This window comes from Balaenoptera ricei, chromosome 19 (assembly GCF_028023285.1).
Source record: "Balaenoptera ricei isolate mBalRic1 chromosome 19, mBalRic1.hap2, whole genome shotgun sequence".
In the NCBI taxonomy this organism is placed as follows: Eukaryota; Metazoa; Chordata; class Mammalia; order Artiodactyla; family Balaenopteridae; genus Balaenoptera; species Balaenoptera ricei.
In genome coordinates this window covers 50,161,098-50,183,309 of record NC_082657.1, presented here as the reverse complement: position 1 = coordinate 50,183,309, position 22,212 = coordinate 50,161,098, and the positions used below count along the sequence as shown (strand labels likewise).

At 43.4% G+C, this 22,212-nt stretch overlaps 1 protein-coding gene across 19 annotated transcripts in view; it reads right to left on the bottom strand.

Annotated features, from left to right (window-relative positions):
• The window catches only part of HYDIN (HYDIN axonemal central pair apparatus protein), a 446,648-nt gene that overhangs the window by 36,116 nt on the left and 388,320 nt on the right, over nucleotides 1-22,212 (bottom strand). For 13 of the 19 annotated variants that reach the window (XR_009499152.1, XR_009499153.1, XM_059905589.1 and 10 more), the window contains 11 exons: nucleotides 17,643-17,901; nucleotides 16,683-16,918; nucleotides 14,629-14,780; nucleotides 14,327-14,516; nucleotides 10,836-10,938; nucleotides 10,331-10,609; nucleotides 8,645-8,787; nucleotides 6,362-6,580; nucleotides 3,775-3,935; nucleotides 1,343-1,440; nucleotides 323-530 (listed from right to left, as the gene is read on the bottom strand). Coding sequence is in view for 17 of the 19 variants with exons in the window: in XM_059905589.1 (XP_059761572.1) it covers nucleotides 323-530; nucleotides 1,343-1,440; nucleotides 3,775-3,935; nucleotides 6,362-6,580; nucleotides 8,645-8,787; nucleotides 10,331-10,609; nucleotides 10,836-10,938; nucleotides 14,327-14,516; nucleotides 14,629-14,780; nucleotides 16,683-16,918; nucleotides 17,643-17,901 (2,048 nt within the window). In the remaining 2 variants the exon portion in view is untranslated. Of the gene's footprint in view, nucleotides 1-322; nucleotides 531-1,342; nucleotides 1,441-3,774; nucleotides 3,936-6,361; nucleotides 6,581-8,644; nucleotides 8,788-10,330; nucleotides 10,610-10,835; nucleotides 10,939-14,326; nucleotides 14,517-14,628; nucleotides 14,781-16,682; nucleotides 16,919-17,642; nucleotides 17,902-22,212 lie in introns of those variants that run through there. The other 6 variants (XM_059905591.1, XM_059905594.1, XM_059905601.1 and 3 more) reach the window with 5 other exon arrangements.

The window sequence follows — 22,212 nt, the reverse complement described above, 5'->3', positions numbered from 1 at the left end:
AGGAGGAAACTGAGTCTCAGAAAAGGTACAAGAAAGCTTTCCCAAGTTCATGCTTGCCCCAGGACTGGAACCCAGCTGGCTGCCCACCATCCTGTTGCCCAGTGGAATCCTGTATGTGGCCGGGAAGGGGAGGTGGGCGGGAGGCGGGGTCTACAGAGGGTTGATGAGCTATACAAAAGACTGGATTCTCTTTGCTCTCCGAAGGGAAATGTGGCAATGTGGGGCTGAGGAGGGGTCTGGGGCTGGAAAGAATGGTGGGCGTGGTGGGACAGAAGAGGGGCTAGGAGCTGCAGTGCTTTGTGCTGGAAGATCATCTCCTTACTGGCAGAAAAGATTGCTCTCGAAGTCTCCAACCTCCATTGGGGAGAATTTCACTTTGAGCTTCTGAGTCTTCCCCACGGGCACCATGCCTGAGACGGGCTCCACAGAGAAGGGTGGCAGGGAAGCTTCGTTCCAATGGTCCATGGCACTGTCCAGGGTGCTGCCCGTGTGCAGCGTGCCCTGGCTAAGCTGGTCATTTTGGGAGAAACCTGGGGGCAGATAGAGCGCCAGTGATATTCTGCACCTGCAGTGGGAGGGCAGGTGTAAGGCAGCCCACTCACAGGCCCTAGGCACCCTCTGTGGGCTCACCTCTGCTAGCGGGTATACTTTGGGCCCCAGGGCCCAAAGAATGGGCTCCCATCTCTCACACGAGACTCATGAAAAATACTTCCATTAATTACATCAAGTTTTCATGTTTGTTTCCTTTTGGCTCAAGGGGGTGGGTCAAGTAGATGTCTGTGGGTCATGTGCCTCAAGAATAATGGGCTGTGAACATAATTTTTGGAGAATCATTGCTTTAAAGTAGGGGTTCACAATCTGGGGGCCCATGGAAAAGGGCTCATTAGAAAGGTCTGGGAATCTCCAAGTTGAAAGAGAATTAACGGATAATTGCCCACTAAGTGTTGGGCTCTTTTTAAAGTGCTTCACATATATCAACTGCAAATTGGGCATGGGTGTGTATTTTCCTGGGGAGACAGTTCAGAGCTTTCATCAGTTTCTCCAAGAGTCTGTAATCTTCTAGAAGGTTAAGATCTAAAAGGAAAGATTCCTAGGGATCTGTGAAGGTTAAGATCTAAAAAGAAAAGATTCTTAGGGATCTGTGTGGTCCCCAGGAAGGCAGATCTCAGCTCTTGAGTTTCTCAGGCCCATTTGGCTCTGCAGATGCCAGGAGGCCCCTGTTCTGCTTCTCCTCTGCTTCTTAGGGGGCCGTTGGAGCAGTGCTTGCTTCTCCATGAACAAGGCTCTTCTACTAACTGGGGACCCAGTTCAAGCCCTGGGTTTTACCCGTCACCGCATTTACCTTGGTTATCTGGCATTGCAAAGCTGACAGCCTTCGCCGTCTCTTCTGAGATCCAGCTGAATTCCAGCTGCACATTTCCTGAATTAATCAGTTCAAACCTGCAAACAGATCAGGGAATGGAATTGAGAAATGTGCTTCAGATTTTTGTCCTGTCTGCACAGCATCTGTACCGTTAACTTTTTTCTTTAAGTCAAGTCACTTTGTTTCTTAAATATTTCTTCAAAGACAAGTTTTAAGCAATTTTATCTGAACTCATGCATGCGATATACTACTTATATTTCCTTCTAAAACACACACAAAAATATATAACTATTAAAAGTAAAAGTATGCAGATGTTTAGCACTTAAATCATCTTGCATACTACCGGCAGCCTGTGCAATGAGCTCTCAGCCTGCATCATGGTAATCCTGAAAAATTCCCATGAGAGAGGAAACAAACTCTATTTCACAAGACAGCACCTCCCTCGGGTGCAAATTCCAAAGCCTCTCCTTTCCTGAATCACTTTCCGCCAGAAACAATGTCCTTCTGGTCAGAAACCATTTGACCCCTGCCTCAGATGCCTTCACTGGCTGAGGCACATACTTGTCTCAAATTCTCAATTAGTGGAGACTTTTCTTGTCTCAAGTTTCCCTGCTCTAAGACAAGAACTGGGAGATAGAAGCTTTTTCTGGAATCACGATTAAACTTGATCACAGTCACAGCAAGACGATGAGGCCTTGATGTAAGAAGATGGTTGTGCAAGAGAAAGAAACACACACGCTCTTCCCAGTTTTAGGGGAGAAGTAGGAGCTGAGAGTTGCGTGGGGGAAGTAGGTCTAAAGGTGGGGTTTAGGGATTAGATTCCCATTATCCGGTCCAGGTAGAGCATGTAGCTGTGCCTGAAGTCAAGTGCTTTGGCCTCAGGGGCTTGTGTGAATTTATGAATTGTGTGAATTTATGAGCACTGGTCTTTATCCTAAAGCAAATTTTTATAAAGAGGAGAAATCTCAGTGGCACAGAAGACTTTTGGTAAAACGCATTCTTGGTTTAGGTCCAGGAGTGAACAAATGTTCTGTAAAGGGCCAGATAGTAAGGTTTCTGGCTTTGCGTGCCAGAGATTTCCGCAGCAACTGCTCCCTCTGCTGTGGAAGTGCAGAAGCAGCCGTGGACGATAATAAACAGACGGGCACAGCTGTGTGTCCACATAACTGTATCTACAAAAATAAGCAGCTGGCTGGGTTTGGTCCATGGGCCAGAGTTTGCCAATCCCTTCTGTAGGTGAAATGGCCGTCGGCAGAAGATCCCACTTCCTGCTTCCTATCTTTTGGTTCTATAATAATTTGAGAGGATGCCTTAAGTGCCACAAATGCAGAATGAGTTGAACAAGCTAATTACTAATTTTTACAATGCAGAAGAGTCAGTGGCTTACACTTTTGTGTTTGTAATTCTCAAAGAATAGTCACAGGCTTTCTCTCTGTCTATGTTGCTCTCTCTGCCTGAAGGCCCTTTTTTCTCACTTCTTCACCTGGCCACCTCCTATTTCTCCTCCAAAGTTCAGCTGGGCCACCACTTTGTCCGGGAAGCCTTCCCAGACACTTGTCTCTCCCCATATGTTGGTCTGCTTTAGGTACGCTTCCTGCAAACCCAGAGCACTGTACTGCAACCATCAGTTGAACTATTTTCACCCATTCCCCCAACACCCACTATGAGCTCTTTGAGAGCAGGACCCACAGCATGCTTGTATCACTTGAGTGTGGATAAAGGGTTAACATAACCGTTTCTCTTTCTAAGGACAATTTCGACTTTGAGTTAATTTTCTAGTTCTGTTTCTGTGGAAGCCTGATAAGAGAGAAATGTCAGCCATATTATTAGACAACTTTGTTTATAGTAAAAATGACCCCTGATTGGTAACTTGCTTTGGGCAGGACTGGGAGGAATCATGATTCCCTGGAGGGAGGCCACAGCACTGGGGTTCTCTGAGTGTAGTGACTCTTGTAACAGGGCGTGTCCCTTGCAGGGATCCTGGAAGCTATAGCCATGGAGTGGTTACGAGAAATGTTGGCTTCTGTTGGTCACGGCCTTCTAAGCTAAGATGGACCCCATGCCCGCTAGCGTAGGTATTGTCCAAGCTGTCACCTGGGGCAGGGGCAACAGGAATAGTTCCTGGGTGGTGACACGGGCTGTTGTAAGGACTGTTCCCACTGAAGCCCATTGCCTGATGCCACCTTCCCAGTAAGATTGTGTTTCCAGGTCTACATCTTGATTTCAAGTGTGAACTTCAATAGTTTTGTGGGTCTGAATGTTTCATTGGACCTACAAAGACCCTCTGGTGCGCAGATGTGATGTCTGGTCTATGCTGTTGTGGACACTGAATAAATGTTTGATGAAGGAGCCAGTGAATGATGGAGTGAAAGAACTTCTCTGAGAGTGTCAGGAGGCTTTTGATGACTCACTCAAACACTCGGGTCTGGGAAACCAGTGTTTCCTTAAAGTGCACATCGCTCGTCTGGCACTTGTATGAAGCGAAATTCACGTGGGCACTGATCTGCAGCTGCAGTTCTCGGTAGTTTTCTTCTAGTACTGAGTAAGCAGGCTCAGGATCCGTCTCTATCACCTGTAACAAAGGCAGCTGTGTCCTCAGTGATGCAGAGCCACCTGCCTCACAGGAATAATGGGGAGATAAAACAGTGCTTCATTCTACCCATGCAAATGAGAACCAACTCACAAACTCAAGTTCCAGAATAAATGATGAGGCCAAACCTAAAATGACTCATAAATAGGAAAGGAAGAAGTTGAACAACAAGAAATTACTGAGAGCATCACGACTGCACAGGCATGAGTTTTGGGGTCAGATACGCTCCAAGAAGGTAGAATAAAGGAAATCATAAAGGTAGGAATAGATATTAATGAAACAGAAAATAAATCTAAAACAGAGAGGACCAATGAAACTAAAAGCTGTTTATTTGAAAAGATTTAGAAAACCTGTGGTGAGAGTGATCAAGAAGAAAAAAAGAGAAAATACACATAACCAATATCATAAATGAAAAGGGAGATATCACCATCCATCCTACAGATATTTAAACAGACGATAAGAAAATACCGTGAATCATTTTATGAAGATGCATATGAAAACTTAGTTGAAGGGAAAATTCCTAGAAAAATAATTTAATAAAATGGACTCAAAAACAAATTAAAAAAACCTAAAGAGTCTTATTACTATTAAAGAAAATGAATGGTAGTAAAAACAAAAATCTTTAAAAAGACCTAAATAGAGAGATATACCTTGCTAATGGAAAGGATGAATTAATGTTATAAAATTATCAATCCTTCCTAAACTGATTTATAGATACAATCCAATTCCAATCAAGTTTCCATCAGGGTTTTCACAGTACTTGTTTAAATGGATTCAAAAATTATTTAGAAAAATAAAGGGCCAAGAATAAGCAAAATACTTCAGAATAAAACAATATGGAGATAATCATGAAAAGATTCATTATAGTCAATATGAGCGATAAATATGGCAAGCACATTTGCAGACAAATACGGGAATAAAAGAGTTTATCAAAAATAAAATGACTGCCGCATAGCACAGGGAGATCAGCTCGGTGCTTTGTGACCGCCTGGGGGGTGGGATGGGGAGGGTGGGAGGGAGGGAGATGCGGGAGGGAGGAGATATGGGAACGTGTGTATATGTGTAGCTGATTCACGTTGTTATAAAGCAGAAAATAACACACCACTGTGAAGCAATTATACTTCAATAAAGATGTTTAAAAAAATAAAAAAATAAAAAAATAAAATGACTAATACTCTTAGTTTTCCAAGATAATGCCCAAGTGCTTTCCAAAGTGGGCTGTACCAATTTATACTCCTACTAGCAAAGAGCCACTTTGGAAACACTTGGGCATTTTCTTGGAAAGCTGAGCATTCACACATCCTGTGACTCAGCAATTCCATTTCCTGTGACTCAGTTTAGGAATATAAACTCTCGCAAATGAACACCGTGTGACATGAACTATAATGCTCACAGAAATACTGTCCACAGTAGCAAACCCCAACTAATTTTCAAAAGAAGAATGGGTAAATAATAATGCAATTCTATATAGCAGTGACATGGGTGTGCTACAGCCGCTTGCAACAATACAGATGACCACACGCAATGACCTTTAAAAAAAATAAAGTTAAAAACTACACCTAAACAATACGCCTTTTAGAATGCATAGGTTAATTTAAAAAAGAAATAAAAACAAAAATCAAGGGAATGAGATCCCAGGGTAGTGACCACGTCTCGGAGAGAGGCAGGGGTGGGATGGCCGAGAACCACCCAGGTAATCCTGGTTATACTTCCTGTGTTGGGTGTGGGTTCATCCCTGTTTATTATATTATTAAAAAGAAACCAATGAAGGGATAATTAAAGGAGGGGCACGCAGGGACCAAAGATGAGATTCTGACGCGAACAAGAGATTATAATTAACTTAATTCTGGACACTGAGGGGAAAAAGGAAGTAGCTAAAAGACTAGCCATGAGGTTTCTGAAGAAGAAAAAGGTGGGAGGATTTGCTCAACTAGAAACTAGATATCAAGACTTAAATGAGAGGGACTTCCCTGGTGGTCCAGTGGCTAAGACTCCCAGCTCCCAATGCAAGGGGCCTGCGTTCGACCCCTGGTCAGGGAACTAGGTCCCGTACGCCGCAACTGAAGATCCCACAAGCCACAACGAAGATCCCGCACGTGGCAACGAAGATCCTGCATGCTGCAACTAAGACCCGGTGCAGCCAAATAAATAAATAAATATATATATTTTTAAAGACTTAAATGAAAGCTCTACCAAATAAGGTGTGTGGTTTGTGTGGTCCACGTAGTGTGGATGGCAGGTGGCTTGCTTGGAAGTTCAGTTCGCCGCTTTGGAAACCCAGGTCAGGTGAAACAGGGACCGTTTCCTTTTTCCATGAAAGAAGGAAATGATGAGACACTGAGCTTGAGGGCAGGAGGCATCCAAGCACGGCAGGCCTGGCCAGACTGGGGCTTGGTGTCCTTACTCACTTTTCGTTTTGTAGTGAAAGTCCCGGGCGTGTTTCTGAGCACGTCCACCCACTTGACCGTGCGCATGCGGTCGTCCCAGTCGGGGACCTGGTCTGCAGGGAGCTGAAACATGATCTTGGAGAGCTTGCACTTGATCCCCATCTTCTTCAGGTTGATGGGCACGTCTGACTTCATGGTCACCGCTATGTCCTTGGCACAGCCAGGGTGGAGGTGGCCCACCTGGGGAAGAGCCTTGCGTTAGTATTGTGGGGAATTCAATCCTGAGGACTCTTGATGCCTGATGGTGCCACTCTAGGGGCAGGGTCAAAAGTCTTGGCAAAAACAAAATGCATCATTCAAGCCCGTATACGTAGACCATCTCAAATAGGTACAAGACGTTCTTAGATAGAAATATAATCATAAAAACAAGAGCAGCTAATATTTACCAAACTGTTACATGCTTCAGGCACTATGCTAAACCTTCACAAAATTCTACTAACCCCCACGACAGCCCTATGGGATGTACAGCTACCACCCCTATTTGATAGACAAGGAAACTTGTAACTTGCTCAAGGTCATACCATTAATGTTAGAAGATCTGGATTCAGACCCAGGCAGTATGGCACCAGGTACCACACTCTTAACCACCTGTACTTCTCAACCATATGACCTATACAAATTATGGACAGATGTACACAGTACCTTAGCAGTTCTCAGAGTGTGATCTAGTGACCCTTGGGGGCCCTGAGGTCTTTTCAGGAGTTCACAAGGTCAAAACTATTTTCGTCATAATACTAAGATGACATTTGACTTTTTCATTCTCATTTTCTCGTGAGTATATAATGGAGCTTCCTAGAGGTTACATGACATACGATATTGCATCAGACTGAATGCAGAAGCAAATATGAGAATCCAGCTGTCTTCTACTAGGCCAGATATTAAAGGGACTTGTAAAAATGTAGAACACTGCCACTCTTCTCCCACAATTTAGTTTTGAAAAATAAAGCCGTTTTCATAAAAATATGGTATTTATATTAACATGTAATGGGTTTGTTATTATATTTTAAATGAACAAATACATGTTTTTAAAGATTCTCAGTTTTAACTTCTAATGTGGTAAGTATAGATAGACATAACGCACATAAACAAAAGCTCTTTGAGGGTCCTCAATAATGTTTAAGAGTATTAAGGAGTCCTGAGACCAAAAAGGCTGAGATTTGCTGAAGTGTTCCAGATATATGGGAAATCCAATTTGGTTTGTAGAATAAAATCATTTGTGATTGAACATGCATAAATGCACATACATATACCCAAATACATACTATATATAGTCCTGTATATATAGTCTTTTCATGTTTCTAATAGATAAAAAACCCCTCCTCCTCTGGAAAGTGAAGGGAGAAGAAAGCTTAATACTTCCCAAGGCTACAACTGTGTGTGTGTGTGTGTGTGTGTGTGTGTGTGTGTGTGTGTGTACACATGTGGGTGTATACCCGAGTGTGTGCCCATGGGTGTGTAAATGGACCATAAGAAGCTTATCTCTACCTTCTTTGACTATCACTTCACATCTCTCCAGGAAGCAAAACACTTCTTCCTGATAGCACCCTAATTTAAAGGTGACAAAGTAGGGTCCCCAACCCTCCTTGCTCTATCCCCCTAGAGTTCTGTGCTTGAACAAACTCCGTGGCTGAAACAGAGCAAGAGGCCATGGATACATCCAGTGTCCTGGGAACTCAGAAGTGAACTATGAAAAACAAGTGTTGGCCAGAGGTGAGGCTCTGCTGCCACGTGGTCCTAGGCCTTGTTCGATGTCGAGCTTTGGTTAGCAATTCATAAAATGTGTGCTGTGAGACACTCAAAGAAGGGGTTAGAAAATTCCAGGTAAAACAAAGTTGACTCGGTTTTAATATGTTGAAGAGCATCTAGAATCTGTAGGAGAAAGATGAAACATTTTCTAAATCTCTGTTGTCCACAAAACCCACCACCCCCATTTTAGCTTTTGATGAACCACTTTTGCAGGACAAATGCTCCAAAGAACACACACCATGGGGGACACAGGTCTACGCTTGGGGATGGGAAGACTGGGACCTGTCTTCATCCATGGAGGTCTCCATGGAATTCCTCAACCTCAGTCTTGGTGACCTCAATCTCTGCTCTTAGGCCAGAGGGGACATTTCTGGTACCAGGTCAGAGTGAGGGATGCATCCATCCCATCCTATGTATCTGTGGGAAAGGGCCGACAATCAAACTGGGGTTGGCTTAGGCCTAAGGGAGTGCAGAAAACAAGGACAGGTTTTCACTTACCTGTGGGGAGAAAGAAACTGTGGCTAAAAGGGGCCATTCGAACCGTATCACATTCACTTGGCTGTGATTAGTGATTGTGAAGCTCACGTTATAGCTGTTTCCAATGTGGCAGTCCCCAAACTGGATGTGGTTCACCAGAGCAGCTAGGGGACAGAAGCAGGGGGCAGTGAGTCCCCTCTTGCTTCCTCTGCAGGCTCACTTCCCCAAGGAGGCAGCTCCTGAAAGACATTGTGCCTCACCCTCATGCAACCCCACCATCCTTGGATGGTTATACTGGAAACACCTGGAGTCCTTCGCCAGCAAGCTTTCTCTCCTATAGGGGAGTCTACTTATCCATCCATCCATCCATCCATCCATCCATCCACCCACCCACCCACCCACCCACTCTGGCCCTCACCTCCATTTGTACAAAGGAAAACATAGCTCCCCACTGCCCGCCCGCCGACTCCATTTGTTTGCTGAAACAGTACTATTAATTGCCACACAGAATACAGAAGTCCCCATTAAATTTGAATTACAAATAAATGATGAGTAATTTTTAGTATAAGTATGTCCCATGCAAAATTTTGGGACACAAATATACTAAAAATTATAGTTTATTTAAAATTCAAATTTAATATCTAAAATTCAAATTTAATGGGGACTGCTGTATTCTGATTTTCTAAACCTGGTAATCCTATTATAAGTATGAAATCTGATTTCTGAACTAGGGTTCACTGCTGGCTCCTGCTTGACCCCGGATAAGAAAGATGCCACCCTGTAGCTACAAACAGAGGTGAAACACCAGATACACGAGGAGCGCTGATTTTAACCCATGTTGTGTGGACTGCCTAGGGCTACATTCCAGGACTATAATTAAGCCCCTAGAGAAACTGTGAGACTGTGTTTATAACTCGCTTCATAGCAGTCAGCCACACAATTAGGGTGTTTAGCAAATGCTTTAATAATGAAGAAATAAATATTCTCCTACCCAAAGAATATAAGCAACCAAATGAAGCCGCAGTGCTTGATAAACTGCAGAGCAGCATGTCTTAAGCTCTAATGCTCACACAGATCACCTGGGGAGCTTGTTAAACTGCAAATTCTGAGTCAGCAGGTCTGAGGTGCTGGGGAGGCGTCTGAAATTCCCAACAGCTCCCGGGTGATGCTGATGCTGTAGGTTCTCAGACAGCACGCTGAGTAGTGAGGCTGCGGAGAATGGTCTTCCAGAGGTGGCACAAACCTACACCTTCTCTAATTAAACCAGCCTGCCATTTCTCTTAGAATGTCTAGGGTACATGATACAGATGAAACAGAGGATGCCAGTGCAAGCCAGCTAAAAGATATAGACAGGGAAAACTACAGGGAGACATGTATTCACTCTTTAGCTAATCTGGAATTTGAATTTCTCTTATTAGCTCAATTGGAATTTGAGCTCAAAGAATAAGCTCCCTAAGGGACAGACTCTCTTATTAATTACTCTTTGGAACTCCAGGCACATGCACACTGATACTCAACAACTGTTCTTTGAGGGAACACATGGATGAATGCAGTGATTGAGTCAGGCATGAGGGAGCATACAGTAACAAAGAGGAGATTCAGTCCTAAATCCCCAGGAAGCTAGCCAACCTGTTATTTAAATTTCATTCTTATTTAAAATGAACCACAAGCCAACAGGTGTCAACACCTCACTGCTGCTTCTCTCACCTGCCACGAAGTCTTCCATCGTGTTTTCCTCGATGATCTCAGAGATATCTGAGGCCTCCTGGCTGGAGGAAGCCAACAGCCCGTGGATGTTGTCCAAGGTGATGTCATCCTCGTAGCCCTCTCCCACCATGTGGATGACTGTCTCCTCGTACTGGTTGTTGATCACTGACAAGTGGATGATGCCTGCCATTCTCCCAACCTTCTGGGAGTGGAAAACAACATCAAATTCAGCCGTGTCTCCAGGAGGAACAACCAGGGAGGCTGTGTGAGCCTTCTTTGCTGCAACGAGAAGAGAGAGATATGATCTAGAACCAGATTAAAGGAAGACGTATCCATAAAGACCTGGACTCAAGGGAAAGCAGCCCTCATGTGGGAATGAGCCTCGCCTAGAGAGGCCATTGGTGACGAGACTGGGCATCTGACGCTGGCTGGGTACACGTTAGTCCCCTAACAAAACAGCTACTGGGACCCATTGCTCTCTAGAAGATATACTTGCCCTACTTACCTTTTGCTTGTGGTTTGTTTTCCTCTATGATGTAGATGTAGGAGGTGGACGGCTTCCCCTTCAGGGAGAAGACTCCTAGTTGGTCCTGCAGGTCAACATGCAACTGGCATAAGGGAAACAAGATTGAGTGTTAAGCTTACAGGCTGCTCATGAGTTCTGAATTGAAGTGAGATACTGTGCTGTTGGGGGAGTACCCCAAAAAATCATTCAGTCTAGTGCTCACTTTTTCGAGTTTCTTACTAAGAGAGATATAATAAATATTATACCTGGAGAGGACAAACAAAAATTTAGCTCAGCCCTTGCTATTTAAATAAGGAACCAGAGGTCCAGAGAGTATAGGTGACTTTCCGGATTACCCAGTCAAAATGGGGTTGCCAAGGTCTCTGTTATTGACAGAGGTAGTTGTGAAATATACACTAGACTAGTAAAATGGAAATGAATATTCGTCATTCTATGAGGGCTTGCATGAATGTGAGTTCCTAAAAACGAGTATCTTCTACGTACTAACACATTAGTTGCCTGATAGTGTCATGTTGAGCGTCCTAACAAGATAAGAGGAAAACCAAGGTGGACATCTGACTTACTTGGAGAAAAGGGATGCTTTACAGCCCACTGGAAGCCATGTAGCTGATTAAAATAACCTAAAGCCATATATCATATTTTATGTATGAGGAACCAGCAGACATTTTTAGAAGATAGCAATGCTGGCACCATCATGAACAAGATTGAACAATATAAAAAATGAGGCACGAAGAAGGAAGAAATAGTGATATCACATAGGAAGCTTCTGAGATAAAAATATATATATTTAGAAATAATCTTAATAAGAAACTATACAGAGGAATCATATGAAAAAGTATTGACATAAAAGAAGATGTAAATAAATGGGTTGGAATCCTAAATGTTGTTCCTGGTGGAGAGCCTAAATGCTCTAAAAGTAGAAATTCCCCCCTAAATAATTCATAGGAATCCCAATAGGATTTTGTGAGGAACATTATAAAATGATGTCTAAAGTTCATCTGAGAGACTGTTAAAAAATTGTTAAGAAAGATTAGAAAAACAGGGAATGGGTGCTAATACATTGTATAAAGCCACAATAATGGAAACCATGCAGGGTAATGGTAAACTAGGTAATTTGGACTCAAGACAATAAAGAAATGCAAAACAAAAACCAAACAAACAGGCCCCCCCCGCCCCCCACCCCCGATTTCAGAAGCATCACAGAGCTAAGAAGATAATGAAGAGTAACCAGACCAAGATCTGGGATGTCTAGACCAGACAGCCTAACTGGCAGCCTAACTTTCTGGGCTGTTTTTGACCTGGGGCATTTGCCAGTCAGGAAGAGGCAGATGGGAGGCTGAATTGTGCTTTTCTGATGGTCTCTTGGTGTTAAGAGGGAAAAAGTCCTGTTGAGGGGTGGGAGTGTTTTCTTTGCTCTAGACTAGGACCCCAAAGGTCTGCACAATAAGACAAAAGTTAGGCTGGATATAAAGCAGCTCTCCCAAGCATAGCAATCCTGCTCAGATTTATCTGTCTAACACAGAAAACCTCAAGCCCTAAAACCAGTTTAAGGTGATCCTGCGTTTCTAGTGCCCCCAAGTGCTAGGCAGAAGCAAATGCAAATTGTCTCTGAAGAAAAATACATCCTTAACCTAATTATTTCTAAATTAACTTTTCAAATATAATACAACACATGATCAAAAATAACCAGGCACATGAGGAGACAAGACAACATGGGCAAAAATGAACAGAAGCAGCAGATATCAGAATTAGACCCACTGGGGCTTCAGGTTTTGGAATTATCAGGTATAGACTGCAAAATGGCTGTGATTACTGTGTTCAAGAAATAAAAGCCAAGTCTGACAATTTTGGCATGAAACTAGAAATCATAGAAACTGGTTATGCAGATTTGAAAAACAATCTAATAAAAATTCTAGAACTGAAAAATATAATAACTTAAGAACTGAATGGAAGGTTTAATAGAAAACTAGATATAGCCAAAGGGAGAGTTAATGAACTGAAGGCAGGACAAAAGAAATTATGCAAAATGAAGCCCAGAGAAAAATGGATGGAAAATATAGTGAGGTTGTGAGACATACAGGATATAATGAGAAGACCTTCCATACACTGACGTGGCTTCCCAGAAGGAGAGACGAGACAGAATGGAATAGAAACAATATGTGAAAACACATATAGGAATTTTCCAAAATTGACTCAAAACATCAACTGCAGAGTCCAGAAGCCTGGTGAATTCCAAGAAAAATCAATTAAAAGAAATCCATACCTAGACACATCATAGTAAAACTGCAGAAAACAAATACAAAGGTACAAAGCCAGGGGAAAAAGACTGCCTTAGAGGAACATTTTTGACTTATAAGCTGACACCTCAGCCATAACAATGGAAACCAGAATACACTGGAATAATATCTCCCATGTGCTGAAAGAAAACAACTGCCAACCCAGAGTTCTGCAGCCAGCAAAATTTACGTTAAAAATAAAGGATAAATTGAGATCTTCAAATAAAAACTGAGAGAATTCACCACCAGCAGACTTGCATTAAGGAAATATTGAAGAGTATTCTTCAGTAGGTAGAAAAAGGATCTCAGATGGTAGGTTGGAGATGCAGGAGTGGAGAGCAATAAAAATGGTAACTTCTGGGTGAATCTAAATGAGTCCTAACCACATAAACAACAACAACAGTAATAATGTCTTGTAGAATCCAAAGCCCTCCACAAACTGTCCCCTCACTCTACCCTTCTATTTTTATCTCTCACTGTTCTTCAACCTATACCCAATGCTCTCACAAAGCTGGTGCTTACTAGTTCCTATTTGTACCTTATAATTTTTGTTTGTTTGTTTTTGTTTTTGTTTCTGTGCCTTTGTCTTTGCAGTTTTCTTTCTCTGCCTAGGCTTCACTCACCGCAATGCCCACCTACCGAAACCCAGCTATATCCTTCGACACCCAGCTCAGATGTCATTTTATAGTGAAATTTTCCTGGATTCCCCTAGATGGGAGTAGATTATTTTCAGAAGTCCTACAGTTCTTTCTATAACACTTACACAATTTATCACTTTTTTTTTTGTAAAATAAAAACATAATTGCTGAACCAAAAGTCCCTTCCGATGTTATATCTCTCACCCCTGATGAAGTTTTTTTCTTTTTTCCTTATTACAAATGCAATGTTCATTACAGAAAAAAAGTGAAAAACTAAGGAAGACACTCAGAACACCCATAATCCTACCCGCTCAGCTTGGTGTATTATCATTGCTCACTGCCTTGCACACTAATTATCAGTGTACTGTGTATCAGTGTACTATGTAATCAGACCACGCCTAATTCCCCTCTGCATGTCCCATGCCTTACCCAGGTTAACGTATGAGGAACATCAAAGAAGTCCTCACAAGTTAGGGACGGCAGAAACCCCAATGTCAGAAGTCTTGCTTCTAAATGATTCTCCCTTTTCACCCCATGCTTCACCCTCCAGCAGTACCTTGGCAGGGATGGTGCCATTGTTCTTGAGGACAAGAGGCAGTGTCTCTGAATGACCAAGCAGAAGCCTCTTAAAGAGGAGCAAGGGGTTTCCATATTGGTTATAGAGAATCGGCCGCACAATGGTCACTCGAGGGAGGTTCCCCTCTCCAACAATATCAAACATGAGGCTTCGATTCTTGGCCAGGTTGCTGCAGGGAACGGAAAGATCAAGGCCTGTCAGCCTAGCATGACAGGAATGACATTTCACAGAGAGTGTGGCCTGCTGCCCTGCTGGAGGAGGGGGAACTGGGGAGCTGGTACCTGGGCAGGCCGTCCAAGGTGGCCTCAAAGATACACTGGTAGGTCTGCATGGTCTGTGGGGTGAAGGACACCGTGGCAAAGGCATGCGAGCGGCTGGCAACACACATCTTGCTGGGTTCCACTTCAAAGATGTCTGTGATGCGGGCAAAGATCTGGTTGGGGGCGGGGAGGAAGCAGGGATCGGTGTGTGTGCCACTTTGCATTTGCACGAGGCTTGCTGCTCACCTCTACAAGCCCTGCTGTGACATCTCCCTCCTCGAAGCTCTGCAGTAGGCATGTCCCACTGCTTGCACAGTCATGATCCTGGAAGGAGCGGCCTGGGTACTCAGGGACCCACCCCTGAGCAATAATTGGCCAGACCTGTGATCTTGGACTCAAACAGACGAACTAAACCATATCTCAGATAGTCAGATCCCCTGGCCACCCCACTACCCCACACACACAAATAGATTAAGATGCCTGAGACCCCTGGTGGTTGCTGACGTGGGGCTGAGCTGGAAGCCAGACTAGAGAAAGGAGCAATGGAGACACCATGTGTGAGAAACACGTGGCTCCTGGCAGATGGGGAGCCACGGCTGGTCTTCCGAAAGCTGGATTTCGGGTGACAGCTCCAGTCCCACACACCTCTGGCTACATGCTGTGTTCTGCCCTGCGTGTGAGGTCTCGGATTCACTGAAGCAAACCTTGCTATGTTGGGGCCATCCTGAGTGGGTTTCTGCTCCTTCTAACTCCAAGAGCTTTGGCTAGAACCACCTTCTGCAGCACTTCCTCTGCTCCTGTCTTGGGGCAGTGTTTGGGGAAGGCTGTAGGGACTTAGGGACCCCTGGGACGGCCTCAAAAGGATTTTTTATTCTCACGGGAGGCAGGTGGGATTCAAGAGTGACTATTCCTTCTTGTTCTTAAGCTGAGAGCATAAGGTTTCTTTCCTCTTTCCAAGGAATAATCTGCAAATTAAGGAGGAAGATGACAACATAATGTCTGCAAATCCCTGTTAAAAACCGATCTTTGTTTAGAAATCAGGCTTGCTCACTTTTTACGTTTTTAGAACAGAATAGGGAGAAAGCTGCCTTTTCCTGTCCCAAAAAGGTCAGAAAGTGATAATAGTCTCTCAACCTGTGTCCCTCTGCGGTGACAGTCCCCCGGAAATGCACACTACTTTTGGCTCTAGACTAGACCAACCCTCTCGGTCATCTCCCTGCCACCATCAGACATGAGAACAATACCAGCTCTGGGGCACAAGGGTCACCTGGGCTGAGATTCTATCTTCGGGCAGAGAACTGAGGTGGCTGAGCTGACACTAGGCAGTGTTTGTACGTACACTGATTGGAAATTAAGGGTGAGTTGAAACCCAGCCCTTTCTTTTGGTACCCTGAATTTTCTGTTCCACTGCGAGGAAAAAGGGTCTCAGTATGGTCTGACTCAGACAAGGAAGGCAGTTTTGGTCTGGCAGACCCCGAGATGGACACTTATTATTTACCTTGTACGTAGATGAAGCTTGGCTTTAAACCAAGCCTTATATCCCTAGGCTCTGGGACCTAGGGGAAGAATTTAGCATGTCTGAGCCTCAATTTCCCCAACTATAAAATGGGGATAATAATACAAAATCCGGTACTACAAACTTCTGAGGATGAAATGAGATAATAAATGAAAATCACTTGGCACAGTGCTCAGCATACAGCAGGAGGTCAATAAATGCTCACCCTTTCACCTTACACTTATAGTCTGACACCCCCAAATCTCCCTCGCCAGACCAACATGCCACCTGAGCAGGCTTCGTGACCCGATCCTTGGCTCTCCCCACAGTGCTTTGTCCCGTAGACACGTGAGTGCTTGATGGAGGAGTGCACTGGTCCGTCGTGTGAACCAGTTTATCACAGAGGTACCCAGAGGAGGCGTCCTCTGGGATAAACGTATGTCCCCTCATATAACTTCCAGGGGGCCTGAGAGCCAGATAAGCCCCATTCACAATACAGGCTCCAGGGCAGGGGTTTCCAAGAGCTCTTGCCCTGGCTTTACGCCAACCGTGGTGGGCCGGGGCCACTGGGGCTGCTCACCTTGCTGGAGATGGGCTTAACCACAATGTTCACGTCACAGGCGATCTTTCCCATGTTGGCGATCTTGAACCGAGCCTTGGCCTGATGGCCCACCAGGACATTGCAGAAGATGAACTTGTTCTCATCCTCCACAAACAGCCCCCCGCTCTCTATGGTCTGCAGGATGCTGTACAGGTTGGCGCTGCTACAGAGTTGGTGCTCCTCAAATATCAAGGTGGTGTTGTCGGTCACGAAAGCTGGGGAGTGGAGGGAAGACGGTGAGACGAAGGCTGAGTGCTTGATTCCTGGTCTCTGTAATTCCTAATTTGGAGGTTGAGACTCCAACAAAGGACAACCATAGAGGGGAATTCACACAAGAGGGTGTGAGGGATGGGACAAATTCTGCCTCCTCTTCCTCTTTTGGACTGCTTTTGCTGGTCTCCAGACTCCAACCACCTTTCCCTTCCAATGGTAAGGAGGATAAGATCCGGGGCGAGCTGGGGAAGGAAGGAGGCATTTGGCCCACTTTGGTGAGAGGCTGCAGGGGACCTACAGCCAGAGCAAGAGGAGCTGCCTCCGTGCTTCATCTGAGATCTTTCTGGGCTAACGTTGTAATACACTCAGTCACTGACCGTTGTTCTCTGTGCATATGTTACAGGGAGTGGCCTGGCCATGAGCAGGATTCAGTGTTTCTGGGTTCTGTGCCATATCCCGTTGCACCGTGATTCCCAGGTAACACTATCCATCTGAGAATCCCAGACCAAACTCAGGAAGACCAGGAGTTTAAAGCTGCACATCCTCTTCTAGGTGTGCATGCCCTGTAAGTCTATATGGAAAAAGATGGCTGAAGACCCCAGAGGAAGATCTAAGGTCCCAAAGGAAGAAGCCCAGCCACGTCTATTAGGCTTCTGCAAGGGAGGGGGTTGTTACAGAGGAAGGAAGGTCTTTTAAGGGGTGCTGTCCCATCTGAGTGCCCAGTACCTGGCTGACAGGCTTCGGCCAACAGGCTGTAAGGAATGCCAGGGGGCTGGTCTCTTGGGTCTCGGTCAGAGATATCAATCGCTATAAATTCCTCACATCTTCCCACAGGGTCAGCCACACAGTCAATGGTCACGACCTGCATTCCTCCGGAAGGGATGGAGCCAAACCCAGGGTACACGGTGAACATGCCGTGGGTGAAGCGAGCCTGCAGGAAGGGTGGGAGGGGCAGGAGGGGTAGAGGCAGAGTGGGTGGAAGAGTCTGAGCCCTTCCACCAGAGTCATGAGACGGTGTCAAGAGGGACTGGATGGGGGGGGGGGCGGTTGGGGGGCTCTCCCCACAGGCTCTCTCTGGGCCCAGCTCTTCTCCTGGAGGCAGGGAGAGTCTGGGGTTCTTCAGGGACAGGCTCTCTCAGCACTTCTTTCTATGCACATTCCTTCTGAACAGTCATGGTTAAGTGGGGGTCTAAGGGAGCAGACACATTCTACATAGTACAACACTTACCCAGATGGGAAACAGGGGTTAGGATTATGGACTTCTGAGTCAGATGCTCCTGGGTTTGAATCGCAGCCCTGCTGCGTATTAACTGTTTGACCTTGGACAAGTGACTTCTCTGAGTCTTAGTTGATCAGTAAAATGAAGCTAAAGGCTTTACCCTGAGATCACCAGAGGCTTCAATGAAAGAATGTGTATGAAGCAATTAGCAAAGCATCTGGCACAGAATCTGTCCTCAAAACATGGGGTGTTATCATGCACTTCTCTGGTTCTTAGGAGCTTCCTTCCTTTCTTTTTTATTTGCCCTCAGGCTTATTGAGATATAATTGACATATAACATTGTATAAGTTTAAGGTGTATGACATGATGATTTGATACCTGTATATATTACAAAATGATTACTTCAATGACTTTTAACAGCTACCAGGAACAGCAGGATTTCATTCCTCCATCTTTCTGGAGCCCCTCCTTCCATACATACCTTAATTGTAGTGTTCACCATGTTGCTTGTCAATTGCTTATTTACCCTCTGCCTTTTATAAGTGTTTAAAATATGTCCTCTACATCCTTTTAGAACCATATCAGACAATGTTATAACTTTTTCTTTGCTAAACATAATTTAGAAAATTCAAGAGGAGAAGGAAAGTCTATTGAATTTACCCACATAATTGCTTGCCATGTTTTTTCTTCCTTCTTGATGCTCCATGATTCCTTCTTTTATTGTTTACTTTTTGTTTAGAGAACTTCCTTTAGCCATTCTTTTAGGAGAGATCTGCTGGTGACAAATTATTTTAGTTTTCCTTCATCTGAGAATATTTTGATTTTCCATTCATTTCTGAGGGATATCTTTGCTGGATATAAGATTCCGGGTTCACAGTGATTTGCTTTCCACACTTGCAAAATGTTGTGCCATTTCCTTTTGGCCCCTGTGGTTTTTGGTAAGAAATCTGCTGTCCTTTAAATAGTTTCCCCCCTATATGTAAGTATGTAAGGAGTCAGTCCTCCCTCATTGCTTTCAAGATTTTTTGTCTTTAGTTTTTAGAAATTTGACTATGATGTGTGTTGGTGTGGATTTCTTTGGGTTTGTCCTGTTTGAGATTTTCCCAGATTCTTGTATTTGTAGGTTTAAATATTTTGCCAAATGTGGGAAGCTTTTAGCCATTCTTTTCCTTGAGTAGCTTTTCAACCCTACCTATTTCTTTTCCTTTTCTTTTCTTTCCTTTTTATTTATTTATTTGTTTTTTTGGTGTCATCTTTATTTATTTGTGGATTTAAGTTATTAGTTATGTTTTAGGATAAACATGAATTTCCATTCTCTGAAAACAAAACAGCTTTGTAGAGGTTTATTCTGAATTATTTTACACAAAATAAAAATAAGGAAATATTTTTGTACATTCACATGATAGGACATTTCATAGGAATCAAAATTATATTTATGAAAGGTTTTAATGACTTCAGAAAATGCTTATGAGAAAGGTAGGTGAAAAAATAGTATAAAGTTATTAATATATTACCTCAGTTGTGCACATATGCCAAATATTATCAGTAACTAACTCAGGGTGATGGGATTAGGCATTGTTTATGCTTCTTTCTATCAATATTTTACTTTTCAACAAGAGTAAGAAAAGACTATTTTCCTTTTATAACACTAAAAAAACACTAAGTGAATACAATAGATAATCAACAAGGACCCACTGCATAGCACAGGGAACTCCACTCAATACTCTCCAATAACCTACATGGGAAAAGAATCCAGAAAAGAACAGACACACGTGTATGTACAACCAAATCACCTTGCCGCACACCGAAACCAACACAACACTGCAAATCAACCATACTCCAGTATTAAACAAAACGAAATACTAAATGAGAGATTCACAAGGAAAAGCCTCCATCTATGGTTGCTTTCCATTTATCCCAAGAGATGAGATGGAGGAGGCAATGTTCCAGGTTTATTCAGGCTGATCAGTCCCACCAAAGGGAAGAGAGGCAGCTTGCTCAACTCTCCCCAAATATGCCTTCCTAGTTTGGCTCCTAACCCTTCTCCAAAGAATCTCACCCCTTCTTTCTCTCCTTCCAATATCCCCCACCCTGACCCCACCACCACCACAAATTCCATCAGACTTTTCTCCAGGGTAGAATTAGCTAGTCCACCATTGCTCGATGACCAGTTATCATTTTTCTTCATTTGCATATGCTTTTAAAATAGCATATTATACATCCTCCGTATTATATACACATATATCCTACAAGGACATTATAATATCCTTAAACTAAGTGGAGACTTTGTAACAGAGTTTGGGCTGAGTCCTCTGCTCCACTTGCTTGAATGCCAACTGTGTTCTTCCCTTACTTCACTGGTGAAGTAGTAGCCAGAATGTAAACAGCCATCCACGAGCACCTCCTCCTTACCCTACCTGTGTCTATACAGGGACTTTCTGACCTTATTCTCTCAAATGCACTAACGTAGTATATTTCTAATAACATAGCATACAAATTTTTACATTATTATAGCCCTACAAACACTGTAACCCAAAAAAACTTATTTCTTGAACTATTAAGCAACTAAGTAGTGTAATTACTAATACATTTCCCTCTTTAATACAGTACACTTTCTTTCTGGAGGTAAAGTGGAGAAGTAGAGCAGAGAGGAAGGAAGGAAGAAAAGAAGAAAGAGGAAGAGGAGGAACCATGGAGAGCGTCCCAAAGTTGTAACTACTTCGGGAAAGTAGCATAAAATAAAGCCTCTCCAAAGTGACATAAAAAATAGAATGCTTCTATTCTCTTTGTGTCACTCATCACCCAGTAGCCCTGGGAGGCCCTGAACTACAGGGTAGGAACTCCTGCTTGAAGCAAAATAAGAAAGAGTACTGCTACATCTTCTGATAAATTTTAATTAGTGCTGTTCATCATATATTTTTAGCTCTTTTTTTGAACACATGGTTATTACATTAAACCATGTGACTTCTTTAGTCAATGAATTGTAAGCGGAAGTAAAGGGTGTCACTTTCAAGAGGTAATTTTAAGAGACAATGTATAATTTATCACACTTTCCCTTTCTGTCTGCCATGGCAACCCAAAAGCCTGGGTCTGAGAGTAAGGGCAACCCAGCGCAGTGTCCTCCTTCTTCCCCCATAGACATTAGTGAGAAATATTGAATAGAATTTTGTTGTTTAAAGCTATTGATAACTTTTAGGGTTGCCTGTTACCATGACAATAACAGACCCCGACTAATACTAATACTGGTTTAAGTTAATAGCAAACGCTGGCTTGCTCTGCAGCCCTACCTATTTCTTACCTCTTTCTGGAACTCTGATGACAGGGTTGTTAGATTTTTTGTTATAGTTCCACAGGTCCCTGAGGGTCTGTTTCATTTTTTTCCCATTAGACTAAACAGACTTTCAGTAGACTCAAAACAGTCTATTTTCTCTTTTTCTTTAGATTGGGCATCCTAAGACACCTAAGATTGGACACCTCTTGTAAAGATGTCAACATCCTGATCCCTGGAACCTGTGAATATATTACCTTACATGGCAAAGGGACTTTGTTGATATGATTGAATTAAGAACCTTGAGATGGGGATAGTATCCTGTACTATCCTCGGTCCAATGTAATCACAAGAGTCCTTAGAAATGGAAGAAGCAGACATAAGAGAGTTAGAGGAAGATGTGACTATGGAAGAGGCTGGAGTAATGTGATATGAGAAGGACCTGATCCACCATTGTTGGTTTTGAAGATGGAGGAAGGGAATCATGACCCAAGGAATGCAGGTATCCTCTAGAACATTGGAAAGGGAAGAAAGTGGATTCTCTCCTAAAGTCTCTAGAAAAGAATGCAGGTATCTTGCCAATACCTTGACTTTAACCCAGTGAGACCTGTGTCAGACTTCTGACCTACAGAACAATTTAAACAAGAGAAACAATTTGTATTGCTTTAAGCCACTAAGTTTGAGGTAATTTGTTATGGGAGCAATAGGAAACAGACACAGGAATTTTTATTTTTCTGGCTTCAAGTTCACTGAGTCTTTCTTTTGTTTCCTCCATTCTGTTGTTGAATCCATCCATTGAGTTTTAAATT